The 24,068-nt window shown below is 34.3% G+C and overlaps 2 protein-coding genes across 3 annotated transcripts in view; both read right to left on the minus strand.

Moving 5' to 3' along the window:
• Positions 1 to 24,068, minus strand: part of LOC134724603 (prostaglandin reductase-3-like) — a 219,608-nt gene that overhangs the window by 118,671 nt on the left and 76,869 nt on the right. The window lies entirely within an intron of this gene.
• The window catches only part of LOC134724601 (Ig-like and fibronectin type-III domain-containing protein 2), an 89,703-nt gene that overhangs the window by 16,755 nt on the left and 48,880 nt on the right, over positions 1 to 24,068 (minus strand). For both annotated transcript variants that reach the window (XM_063587721.1, XM_063587720.1), the window contains exons 25-31: positions 22,247 to 22,401; positions 9,683 to 9,815; positions 8,898 to 9,155; positions 3,518 to 3,805; positions 2,334 to 2,393; positions 1,069 to 1,203; positions 471 to 629 (exon numbers count right to left, since the gene is read on the minus strand). In XM_063587721.1, coding sequence (XP_063443791.1) covers positions 471 to 629; positions 1,069 to 1,203; positions 2,334 to 2,393; positions 3,518 to 3,805; positions 8,898 to 9,155; positions 9,683 to 9,815; positions 22,247 to 22,401 — 1,188 coding nt within the window. The remainder of the gene's footprint in view (positions 1 to 470; positions 630 to 1,068; positions 1,204 to 2,333; positions 2,394 to 3,517; positions 3,806 to 8,897; positions 9,156 to 9,682; positions 9,816 to 22,246; positions 22,402 to 24,068) is intronic.

Raw genomic sequence — 24,068 nt, forward strand, 5'->3', positions numbered from 1 at the left:
GCACAATCCCTCCCTTTAGGGTTTTAGAATCATTACTTCATAAAATATATGAGGAGAACATAACTGGTTTTCAATAAATGTGTTTATTTCTGATGCAAAGACCCAATAAGTGAATCTATATCGATACCAAAATATGCCATCCTTAGTGACCTGACAACAGAATAGTAACTATATCCCTTCTGAATAAGTCTGTTGCTTTTGAGGTGAATGCTGACATTTTTGTGCTTTGTAAAGAATATTACCAAAAAAGATTGGATGTAAAATACCTGAATGTTTAAGATGTCTCCATATTGATTTCTATTTACCAAATTAGTGTTTATTAATGTGTAAATTAATGGGTTTCTATTTTTCATAATAGTATAAACCATACTGCATAGTAAGATAAAGAATACATGACAAAATATAAATGCCAAACAGAGGACGATTTTCAAGCAGGACAAAACTATTGGAAATAGAATTTGTTTTCTTACTTCTTCCTTGTTCTATACATTCCATAATATCTGTAGCCTCATCAACACAGGTTAATAGTGATACTATATCTGACAAATCTGGTGTGGAACCGCTACAAAAAGTCTTACAGTAGGGCTTTATACCTCGTTTACCACAACACTCACTATGGTCTTTTCCATCTACAATAAAGTAAAACAATAATTATTATACACCAACAACATTGCTGTAATGTAGCCAAATGTCAACAACATACTGCACTTCTGCTGTTAACAATGATAGTGTTAAAGTAAGTCATTAAACAATGAAAAATGCTTTGGTTTTTCGATATTCTATATCATCAATATCATACACATCCTCAACACTATAGAAGAAATTATTACATTGAAAAAACAACAAGTTTCTTGGAAGTGTTGAAGTAAACTGGATTTACTGTAAGAAAAAATTGATTGAACATGATTTGATGAAAGCTATACATGTGATGGACAACTGTGAAGGATTAGGAACCCCTGAAGATGAGATTATTGGGCTCCTACTGAGAGATTCACATGTTAGCCAAGCAAATGCTTCACTTTAAAACTTAGGTATCAAAATCTTTACTTAATTAATCATCTTATTTACCTGCAGCACAGCTAGCAAAAACTGGTAGAAGTTGTAAACATTCAGCATATTTATCTTCAGAAATGACAGCAAAGTCTAATGTAAAATCACAGAACTCCATACAAACACCTCTAACACCACCTCTTCTACAACAATCTGGAACAAATATTCTCACTTAGTTTACGTATTTATGAAACCACAGACAGATAAATACACTTGCATATTTATAAAACAATAAACTATAGGTATAATGTGGATTCATTTATTTTTGTGGGCACCAGTTTTTGTGGATGAAGAAACTTTGCATGTTCATGGACATTAAATTTCATGGTTTTTTCTTTATACAAGCATGTAGACAATTTGTTATTGTTGAATATTTAATTTCGTGGTTCACCTATACCCAAGAATTCCATGAAAATTTGTATCCAATGAATAATGATGAATCCACAGTATATGTATAATGTGGAATAATTCATTTCATGGCTAAGTTTTTTTGTGATTTGAGAAAAAAGTAACTTCTTCATTCTTAATAAGTTAACACTAAACTTTAGTAACCCATTTCTCTGACATTCGTGAGTTATTCTAACAGTAGATTATTATCAAGAATCCATTGTCTAACTTCAAATGTTGATATTGTTTACACTCCATCTTTACATTCTCTTATACTTCAACTACTTTTCTCTTTTCATTAGAATCATTTACTTTAACTGGCATTTGAAAACCAATAATACCAAGGAAAGTTTAGTGAATAAAACTTTTGGATTACATTTCTCACTTAAAGTCATCTACGTAAATGCTTTTGTTTGAATAATGGTAAAAGTAATTCAGTACAAATAAGACAAAACAAGAGTGCACACGCTAAAATGTATCATCTACTTTACTGACAATTGATATTATGTTGATAGTCCAAAATATAAAGCTTTACTACAACTATCACATAAATTCAACATGATCCAAGAGAATGAGGTCAAGGTCAGATAAACCAAAGTGGAAATACATGTACACCTTACTATCATTCCATAAACCACATATGCTTTTAATCTACTGTGGATTCATTAATATTCGTTGGATACCAATTTTCGTGGATTTCGTGGGTGCAGGAGAACCACGAATTCAAATGTTCAACGAATAACAAATTTTCTAAAGGAATAAGTGTAGACTTTGCCAAAACCAAGAAATTAATTACCCAAGAATATGTCAATTTTCCCCAAACCACGAAAATTGATACCCACGAAAATAAATGAATCCACAGTAGTTGGCCAATTGCACATAAATGATTGTCTCACCTGTTACATTTCCAGCCACTGGAGTAGGAGGACTTGGAGGAGTAGGAGGAATATAGTCACCTGAAAAACAAAACATGGAATCAATTACTGGTAGGTTTAACAAAGGTAAATAACTATTGTGAATACTGAATATGACAAATCAACATAAATAATATAAAATAAGGAAATCTGGTATGTTTGCAAATGAGACAACTAACTATCTGAAGATTGGTATTAGTATGAGTTGGTAAAAGTATCGATTGTAAAAAATAGAGTTCGAGTTTGTTGAGTACAAGTCAGCAAAGTTACGAATTGAAATAGTCAAAATGAAACAATAATGAAATTTTTGATGCTGTTCCAAATCCCTCATTTTTTATCAATGTCTGGAATTCTATAACAAGAGGATCCTACTCCAATGAGTGTGTATCCCTCAAATGGCATTTCTGCCAAAATTTTATTGATGCAATGTAATAAGATTATTAAGTAAATAGAAAGGTTGATGAATCTCAATGTTGAGCTTGTTTTTCCCTGTCAGATTGTCTCTGTCTAATATGAATTCAAGATAAGATAATTTCTATAGTAATGTGTTTTACCCCTAGTTTTTGGTGGAGTTTGTGTTGCTTATTCTTTAGTTTTCTTTGTTGTGTCATGTGTACTATTGGTTATCTGTTTGTCTTTTTCATTTTTTGCTATGGCGTTGTCAGTTTATTTTCCATTTATGAGTTTGACTGTCGTCCCTCTTTTACCACAATTTATTTTTGATCGATTCATATGCCATTCACAACTTATGTAGTTTTCAACAAAATGGCTTTCTTGGCAAATCCAGTTATTCAAATATTTATAATTTTGCTGTTTATAAAACTTTGAGTTTTTGAAATACTAAGGCTTTTCTATCTTTTAGCTTTATTTGTCAAAACTTATATAAATTTTTATGGGATTTATTATTTTTTTATTAGAGCATCACTGATAGACTTAAGCAGCCGAAACGCACGTTTGGCGCAAATATAAAATTATAATTCTGGTATCTATGATGAGTTTATTTGCAACTTGAGAACCTGCTTACAACATGTCATTAATAAATTGCATAAATTGTCTTGATAGAATCTAAAGAATGATAAGCTCAATGCCCTCTGTTGTTCTTACTAACAAATGTAGAGATAGATCCTGGAAGTTATTTATAATAGTATAGGAGTTTATATACATACTCTGTAGTTTCAATTGTCCAACAGCATATCCAAACTTGTTTGTACCATTACATTGGTATATACCAAACATCTCTGAACGTACATTGTGGATCTGTAGTGTGTCTGACATGGTTCCATCAGCATTGAATACAACATGTGTTGTAGTGGGATACCTTACTGGGACAGGTTTCTCATCCTTTTTCCATGTCACTTGCAGTGGTAGACCATTAAATATACATTTCAGATAAGCCGTCTTTGCTGCATCTGGTTCTACATGGGCACCAAATACATGCAAAACTTCAGGTTTGTCTACAAAACAAAACAAACAATAATTAGGTTACTGCCACCATAGTAGCATCAATGTGCTCCCAAGAAGAGACAAAACTGATTTTGATTATGTTGAAGCATAATCACTCATACAAATATATCTAATTCATAACCAAAACAAAATGGCACAAATAGTTGACCTTTGCATCTGTCCTTATTTTTTTGGTGATACATGTACTGTGAATTCATTCATTTTCGTGGGTACCAATATTCGTGGATTAAGGAAAACTTGCATAATCATGGGTATTTAATTTTGTGGTTTTGACAAGGTCTGCATACAAGCCTATAGAAAATTTGTTATTCGTTCACCTGTACCCACGAAAGCCACAATAAAAATGAATCCTCAGTAAATCCAGAGCTATAGCACTAGGTGTATATTTTGAATGAAATCAAATGCCATATGTAAGAGTTTATGTTTTGGAATTTTTCTTGATCACAAATGCCCAATGAAATAAATACAAGCGGTATATATTTATTCCTTATTATATTGCTAAATGTGTTGAATTCACTATCAAAAAATTATATACTATTTTTGCCCAATATTATTGAAATGTACATTCAAACAAAAATCTCAATTAGTACAGTGATAAATAAACCAAACATTCCTTAGCATTATGTATACATATCTTTATAAGACTAACATTTCAGAAGAACATTTTTGACCATTTTTTACAAGATTCTTTTATACAACTACATGTAGTGGCTTGCTTTTCAGTAAATCTTGAAATGACTGCAATACATATCTTGCATAAAGTAGCAGCAATTGCAATAAGCCATTATAGTAAAAATCACTTTTTCTTAGAAACAGAAAGCAATAACCTAACATGGCAAATGTACATGTTAGTCCGGCGGCTTTGTGAAAAATTGTGCACAACCTGTTACAAGCATGAAATTTGGCATAGACCTTCCTCAACTATTATTCTTTTATTTCAGATAGGGAGGCATTTTAAAAAAATGTCTCACTTCCGGTAAAATCCAAAATGGCGGACGTCATACTTAAATCAGCCCAATATCGAAGGCTAGCGTGTAAAAATGTCCTATTATCATGCTACTATCATAATATTTGGTACAGACCTTTGTGTTTTACTACTTTTGGATAAATTGAATAGATGAGATGTCTTTAGAAACCCCACTTCCGGTTAAAATCCAATATGGATGACATTGTACTTAAATAAGCTTATTTTTTAGGGAGGGTAATTAAAATGTGTTTCAATGTATTGCTACTATAATTACATTGTGTATGAACCTTTCTTTGGTGCTTCTGATGGAGACAAGTATAAGACTTATGTCTTAAAAACCCTTACTTCCGGAAGTATCCAAAATGGCGGATAGAGAAATATCATTTTTTTATTCAAATTTTCAACTTTTTCCAAAATGTAAAGAAAATGAATTTATTTTGTGCTGGTCATTAAACTTTTGGCTTGCAGTTATACCCAAAACCACTTATTCTAGGATGTTGTAAATGCTAAGATATAAAATTGACACTTCCGGTAAAAATATGACGTAAATTTCAAAGATGAGTCCTCAATCTATTTCTTCGATGTAGAGTTTTGGATAGATTGATTTAAACAAAATAAAATCACTATAGTACTAAAAGATATTTAAAATTACTACTATTTGGCCAAGAATACATGCTTATTCACAGTCACCACCACATGCACACAAGGCAGTGTACGGGGTACCCGATTTTCCACATTAAAAATAACCGCGGCATCCTTTCTTACATCCATAATGTACAAGCTTCTGAAAAAATGATGAGGTCTCAGAAAGAGTTTTTTTTAAAAGGAACCCTCTTTGTTCCTTCGCAATCCATTAGTTACAAGACTAGTAGGTAGCATAAGAGTCAATCCAAAGATCGTCTCACTAAACACCTGCATTAGTATATTACACGTTTTACATGCTTGAAAAGACTAGAACAAGTCGTGGGAAAAGCCTCACTTAAAATGAGTTTTCCCTTTTGTGCAAAAATTGACTTTCTTGCTTCGTTAATCATGTTAGATCTGATAAGTTTGTACAGTACAACCCCGGTGATTTAGGCTGATTAATCATCATTCTTTATGTTAAAATCACATCTTCAAATACCATCAATGTCCTCAACGCAGTCTTTTTTTTCCTTTTTCAAGCAAAGAGAGAACAGTATCACAACCCATTATAAGGTATGGGTCAGAAATAAAAGTGTGTGATCACTCATTGCCTAGTGCATTTGAAAGGCCATTGATAGATATTAATCCAATGATTTTTGCCTCCCCAAATACAATCCATAGTTCGTCTGCCCCTATGTCACGGAATAGCGAAATAGTATTGACAGCATCATCAGTGGCTGTTAATCATGACTCGTTTAAGTGCGTGTTTCACTGCATCAGACACATGCACCATGATTTAAGTGTCAGTCTCAATGTATTTTATTAAGGTAAGGACATAATATCCAATCATCATACTCGGTAGGAAACACCTTGAAACTGTAACAACAGTGGATGTAGTGTTTGATGTGAACATAGACAATACTGGTAGATTGAAAGCTGCTAAAAGAAGCAAGGGCAACATTTAGGAGAAAGGGAATACACAGACGAACCCAGGATTAAAAACATCCTCAAAATTGGGAAAGTTTCCTGGAAATGACGACAGTAAAAAAGAACTTTTAAGTTTTCATTCATAGGAGCTTGCTCAATACAATTTTGAGTACAAGGTAGTTGAAGCAACAAATGCTCAGGATGTTCAGTGTTATCCACCACTTGATGATGTTTCAAGTTTAGCCCCATGTTTACACGGAGAGACTAACACTAGAATCAAGATAGATGTGTCTGATGCAGTGAAACATAGATTTAACTGAGTCATGACTCAAACAGTCGATACTGATGTCATTGCTGTTTCGCTATTTCGTGACATAGGGGCAGACAAACTTTGGTTTGCATTTGGAAGGGGAAAAGTATAAGATATATATCAATCAATGACCTTTCAAATGCACTAGGCATTAAAAGATAACACGTTTGCTGGAGAAGGCACTGCATTGGTGACATTAATGGAGTTTGAAGATGTGACTATAGCATTTAGAATGATGATTGACCAATTTATGGATGTGAGAAACAATACCACAGTCTTTGTAAATGTTGGAAATCAGCTCTCCGATTGTGAATTGCGGCCTACTGAGTATGCTGATTGGGTATTATGTCCTTACCTAAATAAAATACCTTGAAACTGAAATACGAGTGGATGAAGTCTTGGATGCGTATGGTAGTTATAGCAACAAATGGTCAGGATATTCTATCTTATCCACCAGTAATGTATTTCAAGTTCAGCACCAAGTTCACATTTAGAGGCAGACACTAAAATCATGGTGCATGTGTCTGATGCAGTGTTTGGCAGGGCAACCGACTTTGGATTAATATATATCAATGGCCTTTCAAATGCACTAGGCAATGAGTGATCTGAGTGATCTGAAACACTTATTGTTATCCATGTCTTTACCTGTTGTGATATGATTCTCATTTTGCTTGAAAGGGGGAAAAAGACTATGTGGGAGACATTGATTGCATTTGAAGATGTGACTTTAACAAAAAGAATGATGATTAATCAGACTAAATCACCGGGTTTTTACTGTAAGATCGCACAAACTTAACAGATGGGTATAACATGGTTAACGAAGCAAGAAAATAACTATTTGCGCAACAGGGACGGCTTTTTGAGGCTATTCCCTCAACTTGGTCTAGTCTTTTCTAGCATGTAAATCATGCAATATACTTAGGTAGGTGTTTAGGGAGACGAGCTTGGGATTGGCTCTTATGCTACCCACTCCAGGCGGGGACAAAGAGGATAACTTTTGAAAAACTCTTTTTGAGGCCTCATCATTTTGTCAAAAGCTTATACATTGTGGATGTAAGAAAGGATACCGCGGTTATTTTTAATGTGGGAAATCGGGTACCCCGTGCACTGCGATGTGTGCATGTCATGGTGACTGTGAATAAATAGGTATTCTTGGCCAAATAGTAATAATTTTAAATAATTTTTAGTACTATAGTGATTTTATTTTGTTTTAATCAATCTATCCAAAACTCTACATCGAAGAAATAGATTGAGGACTCATCTTTGAAATTTACGTCATATTTATAACCGGAAGTGTCAACTTTATATCTAAATATTTACAACATGCTAGAATAAGTGGTTTTGAGGATTATTTGAAGCCAAAAGTTTAATGACCAGCTCAAAATAAAATCATCTTTACATTTTGAAAAAAAATTAAAATTTGAATAAAAAATTGATATTTCTCTGTCCGCCATTTTGGATATTACCGGAAGAAAGGGTTTTTAAGACATATGTCTTATGCATTGTATCCATCAGAAACACCAAAGAAAGGTTCATACACAATGTAATGATAGTAGCAATAGGTTAAAACACATTTCAGTTACCCTCCCTAAAAAATAAGCTTATTTAAGTACAATGTCAGCCATATTGGATTTTAACCGGAAGTGGGGTTTCTGAAGACATCTAATCTATTTAATTTATCCAAAAGTAGTAAAAAACAAAGGTCTGTACCAAATATTATGATAGAAGCATGATAATAACACATGTTTACACGCTAGCCTTCGATATTGGGCTGATTTTAGTATGACGTCCACCATTTTGGATTTTACCGGAAGTGAGACATTTTTTTCAAATGCCTCCCTATCTGAAATAAAAGAGTAATAGTTGAGGAAGGTCTATGCCAAATTTCATGCTTGTAACAGGATGTGCACAATTCGTGTGAAGTATGCTTGTAGCCGCCGGACTATGTTATTTTATCAGTCTCTTATGGTCATGAAATGATAGAAAAATTCCAAAAAAAATCCTACAATAATCATAAACTACATTTCTCAGCTGGATATAACTATCTTACATTTCAATCGATATTTGACTTTACTTGAAAAGCAGGGCCTGAGACTGGCACTAAGCCAGAGATTTGCAAAAAATAAGAAAAAAACCTACTTTCTTTTATTGTATTTGGATAATTTTCCATGGCCAGTAATACTTGCAAATTTATTAAAATTGTTATACACACATTTTAATTTTGACAAAACATAAAATATCTAAAATGACTTACATCTGACCATAAGTTGTAATGTTTTGACCACCGTATCGACAGCATTAGGTGTCTGTTTGACAGTACATGTATACTCTCCTGCATCGTCTTTACTGACTGAATCAATGTCAAACTCTCTGTCAGTAGTTTTGACTTTAGTTTTGAAGGATATTGACACAGTAGCTTCTGGTGCACCAAACACTTCACATAATAGTCTTACTGCACTTCCCGAATCTATAACCTTATGAGGTCGGATATAGAAGTTCACTTCAAATTTATCTGTAAAATTAAAAAAATTATGTTCACATGTTAAACATAACTCTCATTTGTTTTGTTAAGCTACTAATTTTTCTATATAAATTGATTTCTTTTGACTTACATTACAAATCTATTCAATATCAACAAGTTGAGCTGAGCTCACTAATGATTCTGTGTTATCACATAGTATATCATTCTCACATTGAGTTTGATACAAAATACTGATTTGTAGTTTCTGAACAAAAGTTATGAAACAGAAGAAACATGGAATGGATGTCTATTATTTTATTCATTTCTATGCTGAGAATATCTTTACTAGAAGACACTATATGGTTATTGTAAATTTTCTAAATATTATTATTTTGTAACCAAGAATAGCTAAAAGGTTTCATGTGGTAGATGATAATGAAATCAGAGGTTTGTTGCAACAAAATCCCATTGAACAGATATGGACAGAGGAATTGAAAAAAGGCTACCATTACTAACTACTTGAAACCCTAACAGTGGAAGATATTGACATAAAGTCATTAGTTTCTGTTGATACTTACAAATAGGTCTGGTTCTGACATTTAACATAGGTGATGGTAAACTACTACCAAACTGATTGGTTGCAGAAACAGTTATGTGGTAGTCACTTTCTGGCTGGAGATTGGTTATATTTGCTGTAGTTGTATCCAATGCCTAAACGATATATAGATTTATAGGATTACTAGACATTCTCCTCCACGTGCATTGTAGCATTACTATACATTTTCTAGCTGTATTGAAGACCCATTGGGGGCCTTCAGCTGTTTTCTGCTCTTTGGTAGGGTTGTTGTCTCTTTGACACATTCCCCATTTCCATTCTCAATTTCATCTGTCAGTATTTTAAGCTACCAGTTGAAAATCATGCATATATTTTTCTTGAACCGTAAAGCATTCAATTTAATTATTTTTTCCCTTGACATCACTTTAAAAAAAATCAACCTAAAATCAGGTTTAGTAATATGGCAACATGAAGCTGCACCTTGTCAATAATTATCGTAATGACAGTAAAATGCAATAACTATCATTAGTTTCCGTTAACTATAATTAATGAAACAAAAATACAGTCGACTCTCGTTATCTCGAAGTCAGCCGGACCAGTGAAATATTTCAAGATACACGTAGTTCGACTCAAACGAAAAATTGGAAGTTTGACAGAACAAGGGACCCAACTCTTGCTTAGCTTGGTAAAGCTAAAATAAATCCGGGTGAATATGGGAAGGGGTCAGTATTCTGGTATCAGATCGATGTATTTGTATGTCATGGTCTTTCATTATTATAATAACATTATTTTTACTTATTCAATTGTTTCGGTTACAATTTTTTCCTATGGCTTTTATCTGACAGAGTTATTTCCAATCGATAGTTTCGTTATTCAGGTTGTTTATAGTTGACAAAATTGTTTATTCTCGGATACAAGAGATTTTAGAAAATTTAGATTTTTCTTTATTTGGTTTTATCTCAATCTTTCTTTTCAAAAGAAAATACAACAAGAATAAAGACGCTGATGTGTATTTTTGAGGTGATCATCAACGGAAGTCATAATCCCTACTTTATACACACCTAAGCTCATTAGTGTAAATCACACTTAATTGTTTTGCAAACATTTTAAATACTTTTTCATGAACATAAACCATGTATCACTAATTATTTATTAAAATTCTATAAAAGATAATCTTAGGTAAACACTCGTGGAAATAGCATGTCATAAATCAATACAGTGGTCATTGACTTGAAATCCATTTAAATGCCGGAGGTCATGTTTTGACATATGTGTATTAGTTAGAGATAAATAATGAATTTTGAATGCTTTTGTTAACCTTAGGATCGTAAATTGAGTGCGACTCAACCGAAATTTCGACTCATCCAATTTCGACTCATTAGGAGTCGAATTACATACATTTATATGGAACAAAGTTGGGGACCACGTGAAAACTTCGACTCATCCGAAATTTCAAGGTCAACCCAGTTCGAGACAACAAGAGTTAATTGTAGTATTTTTTATTTTGTTCTACTGAAAAAATACTGCCTTCAAGTGCCTGACCAAAGTCTGGAACATCTTCAGTGGTTATCTTTTGTTTTTAGTTATTTAGAAATTTGGTGTTGATGGTCAACTTTTGTTAAGTCTCAAAGGTCAAAGGGATCTCAATAGAAAGGAATTTTAACTGTTGAGGAACACTAAACCAAAATTGTTTAATTCCTCCATTTCATTGTAAGGAAGAGTTAATTGTTTATTATATTAATTCATATAGAACAACCAGTACTTTTATCAACTATTATTAGTAACACATCCAGTATCAAGTGCCTACTTTAATGATGACCATTATTCAGCTGATTCTTCAAATCATTTTCCTATTAGACGGTCCCAGGGTTGATATTATCAAGAGATTGTTCAACACCTGCAACAATCCGTTCCTAACATAAGTTCTTACTCTGTTTAGCATGTTGAGTACTCTCTAAAATTTAAACACATTGGAAAAAATAAATTGTGAATAGATTCTCACTATTTTGGACATATTGTAAAGACTTACAAAATCAGGATGTTTTTTTCCTTTTCCTCACTTATCAGAATTAGCATTATAAATGAGCAAGTTTTGACAGTTTGCAGCATTTGACTACAATTTGTTTTTGTAAAATGTTCAATAAAGATTTGAGGAGGTCAATAGTACAAAATATAAAACATTTGAAGACCTAAAATAACAAATGCCAAAAATATAGACAATGCATTTCAGATTTTGATTCAGAGTATAAATTAACTCATCATAGTTACCAGGATTTAAATTTTATATGCCAGAATAGATATAGGAAGATGTGGTGTGAATGGTTTTACACTAGTAATTTTAGGGCGCTTTATAGCTTGTTGTTCGGTGTGAGCCAAGGCTCCGTGTTGAAGGCTGTACTTTAACCTATAATGGTTTACTTTTTAAATTGTTATTTGGATGGAGAGTTGTCTCATTGGCACCCACACCACATCTTCCTATATCTATGTAGGTGAAATGACAACAAATTTTGACTTTACCTGTCTGAGTTTGGTCTCATTGACCTATAACCCAGATCTGCTTTTGTTTATACTTACATACTTGGTATTTGATTGACTGTTCGATAGCCATTGAACATCATATCTACAGTCTGACACCATTACAGTTCTGGTCTGGTTTATACTTACATACTTGGTATTTGATTGGCCTTTTGATAGCCATTGAACATCATATCTACAGTCTGACCCATTACAGTTCTGGTCTGGTTTATACTTACATACTTGGTATTTGATTGGCCGTTCGATAGCCATTGAACATCATATCTACAGTCTGACCCATTACAGTTCTGGTCTGGTTTATACTTACATACTTGGTATTTGATTGGCCGTTTGATAGCCATTGAACATCATATCTACAGTCTGACCCATTACAGTTCTGGTCTGGTTTATACTTACATACTTGGTATTTGATGAGCCATTTGATAGCCATTGAACATCATATCTACAGTCTGACCCATTACAGTTCTGGTCTGGTTTATACTTACATACTTGGTATTTGATTGGCCATTTGATAGCCATTGAACATCATATCTACAGTCTGACCCATTACAGTTCTGGTCTGGTTTATACTTACATACTTGGTATTTGATGAGCCATTTGATAGCCATTGAACATCATATCTACAGTCTGACCCATTACAGTTCTGGTCTGGTTTATACTTACATACTTGGTATTTGATTGGCCGTTTGATAGCCATTGAACATCATATCTACAGTCTGACCCATTACAGTTCTGGTCTGGTTTATACTTACATACTTGGTATTTGATTGGCCGTTCGATAGCCATTGAACATCATATCTACAGTCTGACCCATTACAGTTCTGGTCTGGTTTATACTTACATACTTGGTATTTGATTGGCCATTTGATAGCCATTGAACATCATATCTACAGTCTGACCCATTACAGTTCTGGTCTGGTTTATACTTACATACTTGGTATTTGATTGGCTGTTTGATAGCCATTGAACATCATATCTACAGTCTGACCCATTACAGTTCTGGTCTGGTTTATACTTACATACTTGGTATTTGATTGGTCATTTGATAGCCATTGAACATCATATCTACAGTCTGACCCATTACAGTTCTGGTCTGGTTTATACTTACATACTTGGTATTTGATTGGCCATTTGATAGCCATTGAACATCATATCTACAGTCTGACCCATTACAGTTCTGGTCTGGTTTATACTTACATACTTGGTATTTGATTGGCCATTTGATAGCCATTGAACATCATATCTACAGTCTGACCCATTACAGTTCTGGTCTGGTTTATACTTACATACTTGGTATTTGATTGGTCATTTGATAGCCATTGAACATCATATCTACAGTCTGACCCATTACAGTTCTGGTCTGGTTGATACTTACATACTTGGTATTTGATTGGCCATTTGATAGCCATTGAACATCATATCTACAGTCTGACCCATTACAGTTCTGGTCTGGTTTATACTTACATACTTGGTATTTGATTGGTCATTTGATAGCCATTGAACATCATATCTACAGTCTGACCCATTACAGTTCTGGTCTGGTTTATACTTACATACTTGGTATTTGATTGGCCGTTTGATAGCCATTGAACATCATATCTACAGTCTGACCCATTACAGTTCTGGTCTAGTTTATACTTACATACTTGGTATTTGATTGGCTGTTTGATAGCCATTGAACATCATATCTACAGTCTGACCCATTACAGTTCTGGTCTGGTTTATACTTACATACTTGGTATTTGATTGGCCGTTTGATAGCCATTGAACATCATATCTACAGTCTGACCCATTACAGTTCTGGTCTGGTTTATACTTACATACTTGGTATTTGATTGGCCGTTTGATAGCCATTGAACATCATATCTACAGTCTGACCCATTACAGTTCTGGTCTGGTTTATACTTACATACTTGGTATTTGATTGGCCGTTTGATAGCCATTGAACATCATATCTACAGTCTGACCCATTACAGTTCTGGTCTGGTTTATACTTACATACTTGGTATTTGATTGGCCATTTGATAGCCATTGAACATCATATCTACAGTCTGACCCATTACAGTTCTGGTCTGGTTTATACTTACATACTTGGTATTTGATTGGTCATTTGATAGCCATTGAACATCATATCTACAGTCTGACCCATTACAGTTCTGGTCTGGTTTATACTTACATACTTGGTATTTGATTGGCCGTTTGATAGCCATTGAACATCATATCTACAGTCTGACCCATTACAGTTCTGGTCTAGTTTATACTTACATACTTGGTATTTGATTGGCTGTTTGATAGCCATTGAACATCATATCTACAGTCTGACCCATTACAGTTCTGGTCTAGTTTATACTTACATACTTGGTATTTGATTGGCCGTTTGATAGCCATTGAACATCATATCTACAGTCTGACCCATTACAGTTCTGGTCTGGTTTATACTTACATACTTGGTATTTGATTGGCCGTTTGATAGCCATTGAACATCATATCTACAGTCTGACCCATTACAGTTCTGGTCTGGTTTATACTTACATACTTGGTATTTGATTGGCCGTTTGATAGCCATTGAACATCATATCTACAGTCTGACCCATTACAGTTCTGGTCTGGTTTATACTTACATACTTGGTATTTGATTGGCCGTTTGATAGCCATTGAACATCATATCTACAGTCTGACCCATTACAGTTCTGGTCTGGTTTATACTTACATACTTGGTATTTGATTGGCCGTTTGATAGCCATTGAACATCATATCTACAGTCTGACCCATTACAGTTCTGGTCTGGTTTATACTTACATACTTGGTATTTGATTGGCCGTTTGATAGCCATTGAACATCATATCTACAGTCTGACCCATTACAGTTCTGGTCTGGTTTATACTTACATACTTGGTATTTGATTGGCCGTTTGATAGCCATTGAACATCATATCTACAGTCTGACCCATTACAGTTCTGGTCTGGTTTATACTTACATACTTGGTATTTGATTGGTCATTTGATAGCCATTGAACATCATATCTACAGTCTGACCCATTACAGTTCTGGTCTGGTTTATACTTACATACTTGGTATTTGATTGGCCGTTTGATAGCCATTGAACATCATATCTACAGTCTGACCCATTACAGTTCTGGTCTAGTTTATACTTACATACTTGGTATTTGATTGGCTGTTTGATAGCCATTGAACATCATATCTACAGTCTGACCCATTACAGTTCTGGTCTAGTTTATACTTACATACTTGGTATTTGATTGGCCGTTTGATAGCCATTGAACATCATATCTACAGTCTGACCCATTACAGTTCTGGTCTGGTTTATACTTACATACTTGGTATTTGATTGGCCGTTTGATAGCCATTGAACATCATATCTACAGTCTGACCCATTACAGTTCTGGTCTGGTTTATACTTACATACTTGGTATTTGATTGGCTGTTTGATAGCCATTGAACATCATATCTACAGTCTGACCCATTACAGTTCTGGTCTGGTTTATACTTACAAACTTGGTATTTGATTGGCCATTTGATAGCCATTGAACATCATATCTACAGTCTGACCCATTACAGTTCTGGTCTGGTTTATACTTACATACTTGGTATTTGATTGGCCGTTCGATAGCCATTGAACATCATATCTACAGTCTGACACCATTACAGTTCTGGTCTGGTTTATACTTACATACTTGGTATTTGATTGGCTGTTTGATAGCCATTGAACATCATATCTACAGTCTGACCCATTACAGTTCTGGTCTGGTTTATACTTACATACTTGGTATTTGATTGGTCATTTGATAGCCATTGAACATCATATCTACAGTCTGACCCATTACAGTTCTGGTCTAGTTTATACTTACATACTTGGTATTTGATTGGCTGTTTGATAGCCATTGAACATCATATCTACAGTCTGACCCATTACAGTTCTGGTCTGGTTTATACTTACATACTTGGTATTTGATTGGTCATTTGATAGCCATTGAACATCATATCTACAGTCTGACCCATTACAGTTCTGGTCTGGTTTATACTTACATACTTGGTATTTGATTGGCTGTTTGATAGCCATTGAACATCATATCTACAGTCTGACCCATTACAGTTCTGGTCTGGTTTATACTTACATACTTGGTATTTGATTGGTCATTTGATAGCCATTGAACATCATATCTACAGTCTGACCCATTACAGTTCTGGTCTGGTTTATACTTACATACTTGGTATTTGATTGGCTGTTTGATAGCCATTGAACATCATATCTACAGTCTGACCCATTACAGTTCTGGTCTGGTTTATACTTACATACTTGGTATTTGATTGGTCATTTGATAGCCATTGAACATCATATCTACAGTCTGACCCATTACAGTTCTGGTCTGGTTTATACTTACATACTTGGTATTTGATTGGCTGTTTGATAGCCATTGAACATCATATCTACAGTCTGACCCATTACAGTTCTGGTCTGGTTTATACTTACATACTTGGTATTTGATTGGCTGTTTGATAGCCATTGAACATCATATCTACAGTCTGACCCATTACAGTTCTGGTCTGGTTTATACTTACATACTTGGTATTTGATTGGTCATTTGATAGCCATTGAACATCATATCTACAGTCTGACCCATTACAGTTCTGGTCTGGTTTATACTTACATACTTGGTATTTGATTGGTCATTTGATAGCCATTGAACATCATATCTACAGTCTGACCCATTACAGTTCTGGTCTAGTTTATACTTACATACTTGGTATTTGATTGACCGTTTGATAGCCATTGAACATCATATCTACAGTCTGACCCATTACAGTTCTGGTCTGGTTTATACTTACATACTTGGTATTTGATGAGCCATTTGATAGCCATTGAACATCATATCTACAGTCTGACACCATTACAGTTCTGGTCTGGTTTATACTTACATACTTGGTATTTGATTGGCCGTTTGATAGCCATTGAACATCATATCTACAGTCTGACCCATTACAGTTCTGGTCTGGTTTATACTTACATACTTGGTATTTGATTGGCTGTTTGATAGCCATTGAACATCATATCTACAGTCTGACCCATTACAGTTCTGGTCTGGTTTATACTTACATACTTGGTATTTGATTGACCGTTTGATAGCCATTGAACATCATATCTACAGTCTGACCCATTACAGTTCTGGTCTAGTTTATACTTACATACTTGGTATTTGATTGGCCATTTGATAGCCATTGAACATCATATCTACAGTCTGACCCATTACAGTTCTGGTCTGGTTTATACTTACATACTTGGTATTTGATTGGTCATTTGATAGCCATTGAACATCATATCTACAGTCTGACCCATTACAGTTCTGGTCTAGTTTATACTTACATACTTGGTCTTTGATTGGCTGTTTGATAGCCATTGAACATCATATCTACAGTCTGACCTGTTACAGTTCTGGTCTAGTTTATACTTACATACTTGGTATTTGATTGGCTGTTTGATAGCCATTGAACATCATATCTACAGTCTGACCCATTACAGTTCTGGTCTGGTTTATACTTACAAACTTGGTATTTGATTGGCTGTTTGATAGCCATTGAACATCATATCTACAGTCTGACCCATTACAGTTCTGGTCTGGTTTATACTTACATACTTGGTATTTGATTGGCCATTTGATAGCCATTGAACATCATATCTACAGTCTGACCCATTACAGTTCTGGTCTGGTTTATACTTACATACTTGGTATTTGATTGGCCATTTGATAGCCATTGAACATCATATCTACAGTCTGACCCATTACAGTTCTGGTCTGGTTTATACTTACATACTTGGTATTTGATTGGCCGTTTGATAGCCATTGAACATCATTTCTACAGTCTGACCCATTACAGTTCTGGTCTGGTTTATACTTACATACTTGGTATTTGATTGGCCGTTTGATAGCCATTGAACATCATATCTACAGTCTGACCCATTACAGTTCTGGTCTGGTTTATACTTACATACTTGGTATTTGATTGGCTGTTTGATAGCCATTGAACATCATATCTACAGTCTGACCCATTACAGTTCTGGTCTAGTTAATACTTACATACTTGGTATTTGATTGGCTGTTTGATAGCCATTGAACATCATATCTACAGTCTGACCCATTACAGTTCTGGTCTGGTTTATACTTACATACTTGGTATTTGATTGGCCGTTTGATAGCCATTGAACATCATATCTACAGTCTGACCCATTACAGTTCTGGTCTGGTTTATACTTACATACTTGGTATTTGATTGGCTGTTTGATAGCCATTGAACATCATTTCTACAGTCTGACACCATTACAGTTCTGGTCTGGTTTATACTTACATACTTGGTATTTGATTGGCCGTTTGATAGCCATTGAACATCATATCTACAGTCTGACCCATTACAGTTCTGGTCTGGTTTATACTTACATACTTGGTATTTGATTGGCCGTTTGATAGCCATTGAACATCATATCTACCAGTCAGAGATATAACTCTATAGAGTTATTACAGAAAATAACTTACGTGTGTTATAACAGATACTTTTCTTTAAATTGTCTAAATCTGTAATAACATATGTTTGTTATTTGTAAAATTATTTAATCTAAAGTGGACTCTAGGGAACTCTTGAGACTTTGCGCAGAAACTAAATGCATAGCCTTGATAATTAATTTTTGAATTGAATTAATACATTTTTGATTAACCATGGTTAATCAATGAGACAAGGCTATTAAGGAATTAACTTAGCTGTGATAACAAGGCTTAGTTATTAAAGGAATGTAACTTATTATATAAGACACTTGGGAATTACTGAGAAACTTGCGCAGAACCTCATTACATGCTCTGGTCATTATTTCTTACAATAAATTTAAATACATTGTAATTAAGCATGATTTATTTCTGAGCAAATGCTTTGAAGTGATATAGAGAAGCTGTGATAACACCCTTTAGTTATTACAGGCATATTTTTTCTGTAATAACATATAGGTGTACTATTCAAAATTGGAATACTATGAACTGTTACATCTTTAAATAGTTATGTATACATAAAAACAATAGTAATATCAATAGAACTTGTATACATTTTAACTAAACTAATGATGTATATTGTCCCTTTGAAGCATGTAACATACGTATGTTATCACATTTCTTTGATTTTTTAGTCCACAATAACAAATGTATGTTATTTTCCTATAATAACCCTATAGAGTTATATCCCTGACTGTCTACAGTCTGACCCATTACAGTTCTGGTCTGGTTTATACTTACATACTTGGTATTTGATTGGCTGTTTGATAGCCATTGAACATCATTTCTACAGTCTGACCCATTACAGTTCTGGTCTAGTTTATACTTACATACTTGGTATTTGATTGGTCATTTGATAGCCATTGAACATCATATCTACAGTCTGACCCATTACAGTTCTGGTCTAGTTTATACTTACATACTTGGTATTTGATTGGTCATTTGATAGCCATTGAACATCATATCTACAGTCTGACCCATTACAGTTCTGGTCTAGTTTATACTTACATACTTGGTATTTGATTGGTCATTTGATAGCCATTGAACATCATATCTACAGTCTGACCTGTTACAGTTCTGGTCTGGTTTATACTTACATACTTGGTATTTGATTGGTCATTTGATAGCCATTGAACATCATATCTACAGTCTGACCCATTACAGTTCTGGTCTAGTTTATACTTACATACTTGGTATTTGATTGGTCATTTGATAGCCATTGAACATCATATCTACAGTCTGACCTGTTACAGTTCTGGTCTGGTTTATACTTACATACTTGGTATTTGATTGGTCATTTGATAGCCATTGAACATCATATCTACAGTCTGACCCATTACAGTTCTGGTCTGGTTTATACTTACATACTTGGTATTTGATTGGCTGTTTGATAGCCATTGAACATCATATCTACAGTCTGACCCATTACAGTTCTGGTCTGGTTTATACTTACATACTTGGTATTTGATTGGCCATTTGATAGCCATTGAACATCATATCTACAGTCTGACCCATTACAGTTCTGGTCTAGTTTATACTTACATACTTGGTATTTGATTGGCCATTTGATAGCCATTGAACATCATATCTACAGTCTGACACCATTACAGTTCTGGTCTGGTTTATACTTACATACTTGGTATTTGATTGGCCTTTTGATAGCCATTGAACATCATATCTACAGTCTGACCTGTTACAGTTCTGGTCTGGTTTATACTTACATACTTGGTATTTGATTGGCTGTTTGATAGCCATTGAACATCATATCTACAGTCTGACCCATTACAGTTCTGGTCTGGTTTATACTTACATACTTGGTATTTGATTGGCCGTTTGATAGCCATTGAACATCATATCTACAGTCTGACCCATTACAGTTCTGGTCTGGTTTATACTTACATACTTGGTATTTGATTGGCTGTTTGATAGCCATTGAACATCATATCTACAGTCTGACCTGTTACAGTTCTGGTCTGGTTTATACTTACATACTTGGTATTTGATTGGCCGTTTGATAGCCATTGAACATCATATCTACAGTCTGACCCATTACAGTTCTGGTCTGGTTTATACTTACATACTTGGTATTTGATTGGCTGTTTGATAGCCATTGAACATCATATCTACAGTCTGACCCATTACAGTTCTGGTCTGGTTTATACTTACATACTTGGTATTTGATTGGCCTTTTGATAGCCATTGAACATCATATCTACAGTCTGACCCATTACAGTTCTGGTCTGGTTTATACTTACATACTTGGTATTTGATTGGCTGTTTGATAGCCATTGAACATCATATCTACAGTCTGACCCATTACAGTTCTGGTCTGGTTTATACTTACATACTTGGTATTTGATTGGCCATTTGATAGCCATTGAACATCATATCTACAGTCTGACCCATTACAGTTCTGGTCTGGTTTATACTTACATACTTGGTATTTGATTGGCTGTTTGATAGCCATTGAACATCATATCTACAGTCTGACCCATTACAGTTCTGGTCTGGTTTATACTTACATACTTGGTATTTGATTGGCCATTTGATAGCCATTGAACATCATATCTACAGTCTGACCCATTACAGTTCTGGTCTAGTTTATACTTACATACTTGGTATTTGATTGGCCATTTGATAGCCATTGAACATCATATCTACAGTCTGACCCATTACAGTTCTGGTCTGGTTTATACTTACATACTTGGTATTTGATTGGCTGTTTGATAGCCATTGAACATCATATCTACAGTCTGACCCATTACAGTTCTGGTCTGGTTTATACTTACATACTTGGTATTTGATTGGCCATTTGATAGCCATTGAACATCATATCTACAGTCTGACCCATTACAGTTCTGGTCTGGTTTATACTTACATACTTGGTATTTGATTGGCCGTTTGATAGCCATTGAACATCATATCTACAGTCTGACCCATTACAGTTCTGGTCTAGTTTATACTTACATACTTGGTATTTGATTGGCCATTTGATAGCCATTGAACATCATATCTACAGTCTGACCCATTACAGTTCTGGTCTAGTTTATACTTACATACTTGGTATTTGATTGGCCATTTGATAGCCATTGAACATCATATCTACAGTCTGACCCATTACAGTTCTGGTCTGGTTTATACTTACATACTTGGTATTTGATGAGCCATTTGATAGCCATTGAACATCATATCTACAGTCTGACCCATTACAGTTCTGGTCTGGTTTATACTTACATACTTGGTATTTGATTGGCCGTTTGATAGCCATTGAACATCATATCTACAGTCTGACCCATTACAGTTCTGGTCTGGTTTATACTTACATACTTGGTATTTGATTGGCTGTTTGATAGCCATTGAACATCATATCTACAGTCTGACCCATTACAGTTCTGGTCTGGTTTATACTTACAAACTTGGTATTTGATTGGCCGTTTGATAGCCATTGAACATCATATCTACAGTCTGACCCATTACAGTTCTGGTCTGGTTTATACTTACATACTTGGTATTTGATTGGCTGTTTGATAGCCATTGAACATCATATCTACAGTCTGACCCATTACAGTTCTGGTCTGGTTTCATCCATGACAGTACTACATAGGTTGCTTGAATGTCTATTGCACTAAATCCTTTTACCATTGATGGAATAGTTCCTAAGAAACAAAATAAATCAAAATTGAGTAAATAAAATAATACAGGAGTTGTAACAACCCCATCCTACAATCTAAGACACTTATCTGACAACCCCAGCAGTCAAGTTATTGAATTTAATTTGTTTACCTCCCTTGAATTAAAATCAGACTGTGTAGGACACTTATGAATAAATCCAGACCTTGCAACTTCTGATGATGAAAATGCATGTTATGACCTGCATTGAAGAATGAAATCTCAGGTCATAACGCGTACACACTTTTTTAGCTGAATTTCAGTATTTAGGGGACATTTTTCTTATGATTTAAAGTTTCCAAAACAGGTTCACTTGGTTGAGTAATTTAAAATTTATTAAGTATTATTCCATTGCACTTTATAAAGCTTTTGATTCATTTGTGTTACACTATCTTGTGTACTTTTGATATATTTACAGCCTCACTTATCAACTCAAACAAACATTCTACAAATGTAGTATGAGAAAGAAGCAGGCTATTTAGCCTTTAAACATCATATATGGAAGTGTTTAACGACCTTGACTGGCTTTTAAGCCCTCGCACGGTCTGCTCGGTACCAGAAGGCGATTGGTGAGCGTTTGAATATTTTGATGCCGTGGGTCAGGAACAAGTAGTGGAGGTTGCAATATGGAGGCCGCCATCTTGGTTTTGGTGAGTAGATTTTGGTTTGTTTACTATTTTGGTCTTTCTTAAACATCATAAGTTCGATTAGGGTTGAACTTAGAGAATAGTAAAATAAGTTAAGTAGGTATAAATGAAAAAAATAATTTTCAACTTTTTTATCTATAATTGTATAAAGGTACGAAAATAATTAAAAGTTATATTTCAATACTTATTTGAATTCTATTCATTATAGATTTAATCTTTTTTAGCAAAAAAACGCAAATATAAAATATAATTTTGAATATTGACAAAAAAGGGGAAGTAACTCAAGTTGAAAAATGTTTGTAAACAACACTGAAGTTTATTTACGACCGACCTAAAGCTAAGGTAATTGATGTTAATTAAAAGTGTGTTTGGCACCAAAGCTGTCAATTGAAGCCATGCACTTAATGGGGCACTTAGTTTGACAGTTTACACAGCTAGCTGAACTTAATGGAAGAATTACGAATTTGCCGGTATTTCAAAGAAAAATCCCTTTTAAAATCAATGTCAAGGCTAAGATATCCAGGTGAAAACGGGCCATTTTTGGAATTCCCGGGTTATTCAATGACCTGGCGAGTGTCCTGGATGATCCCTCAGAATCTTGAAAATCTCAGGTCACACCCGCAGAATACGGGTCAGTTGACAGGTAAGATAAATCTACTAATAAGACTAATCCATAACCATTGGACCATGGACAATAAGGGTAATGTTTTACATGTATGACCTATGATCAATGGCCATACACTTCTCTATTGTAGGACAGAAAGTCACAGGACAAAAAGTCAAAGAAAAAATACACGGACAAAAAGTCACAATTCATTTTTTCTGATAATTTTTTTTTTGTTTGAACATTATTTTGTTATTGAGTAATAAGCCCTAGTTAACACATAAGTTTTCTAGAACAAATGTATTGTATAATAACTGATCCATGGAATCTTATTCTGATTTAAGGAGGCTCGCGGGTATAAGATTTTCAGAAAAAAAATCAAACTTTTATTTTTCATTACAAA

This window comes from Mytilus trossulus, chromosome 7 (genome assembly GCF_036588685.1).
Source record: "Mytilus trossulus isolate FHL-02 chromosome 7, PNRI_Mtr1.1.1.hap1, whole genome shotgun sequence".
Classification (NCBI taxonomy): domain Eukaryota; kingdom Metazoa; phylum Mollusca; class Bivalvia; order Mytilida; family Mytilidae; genus Mytilus; species Mytilus trossulus.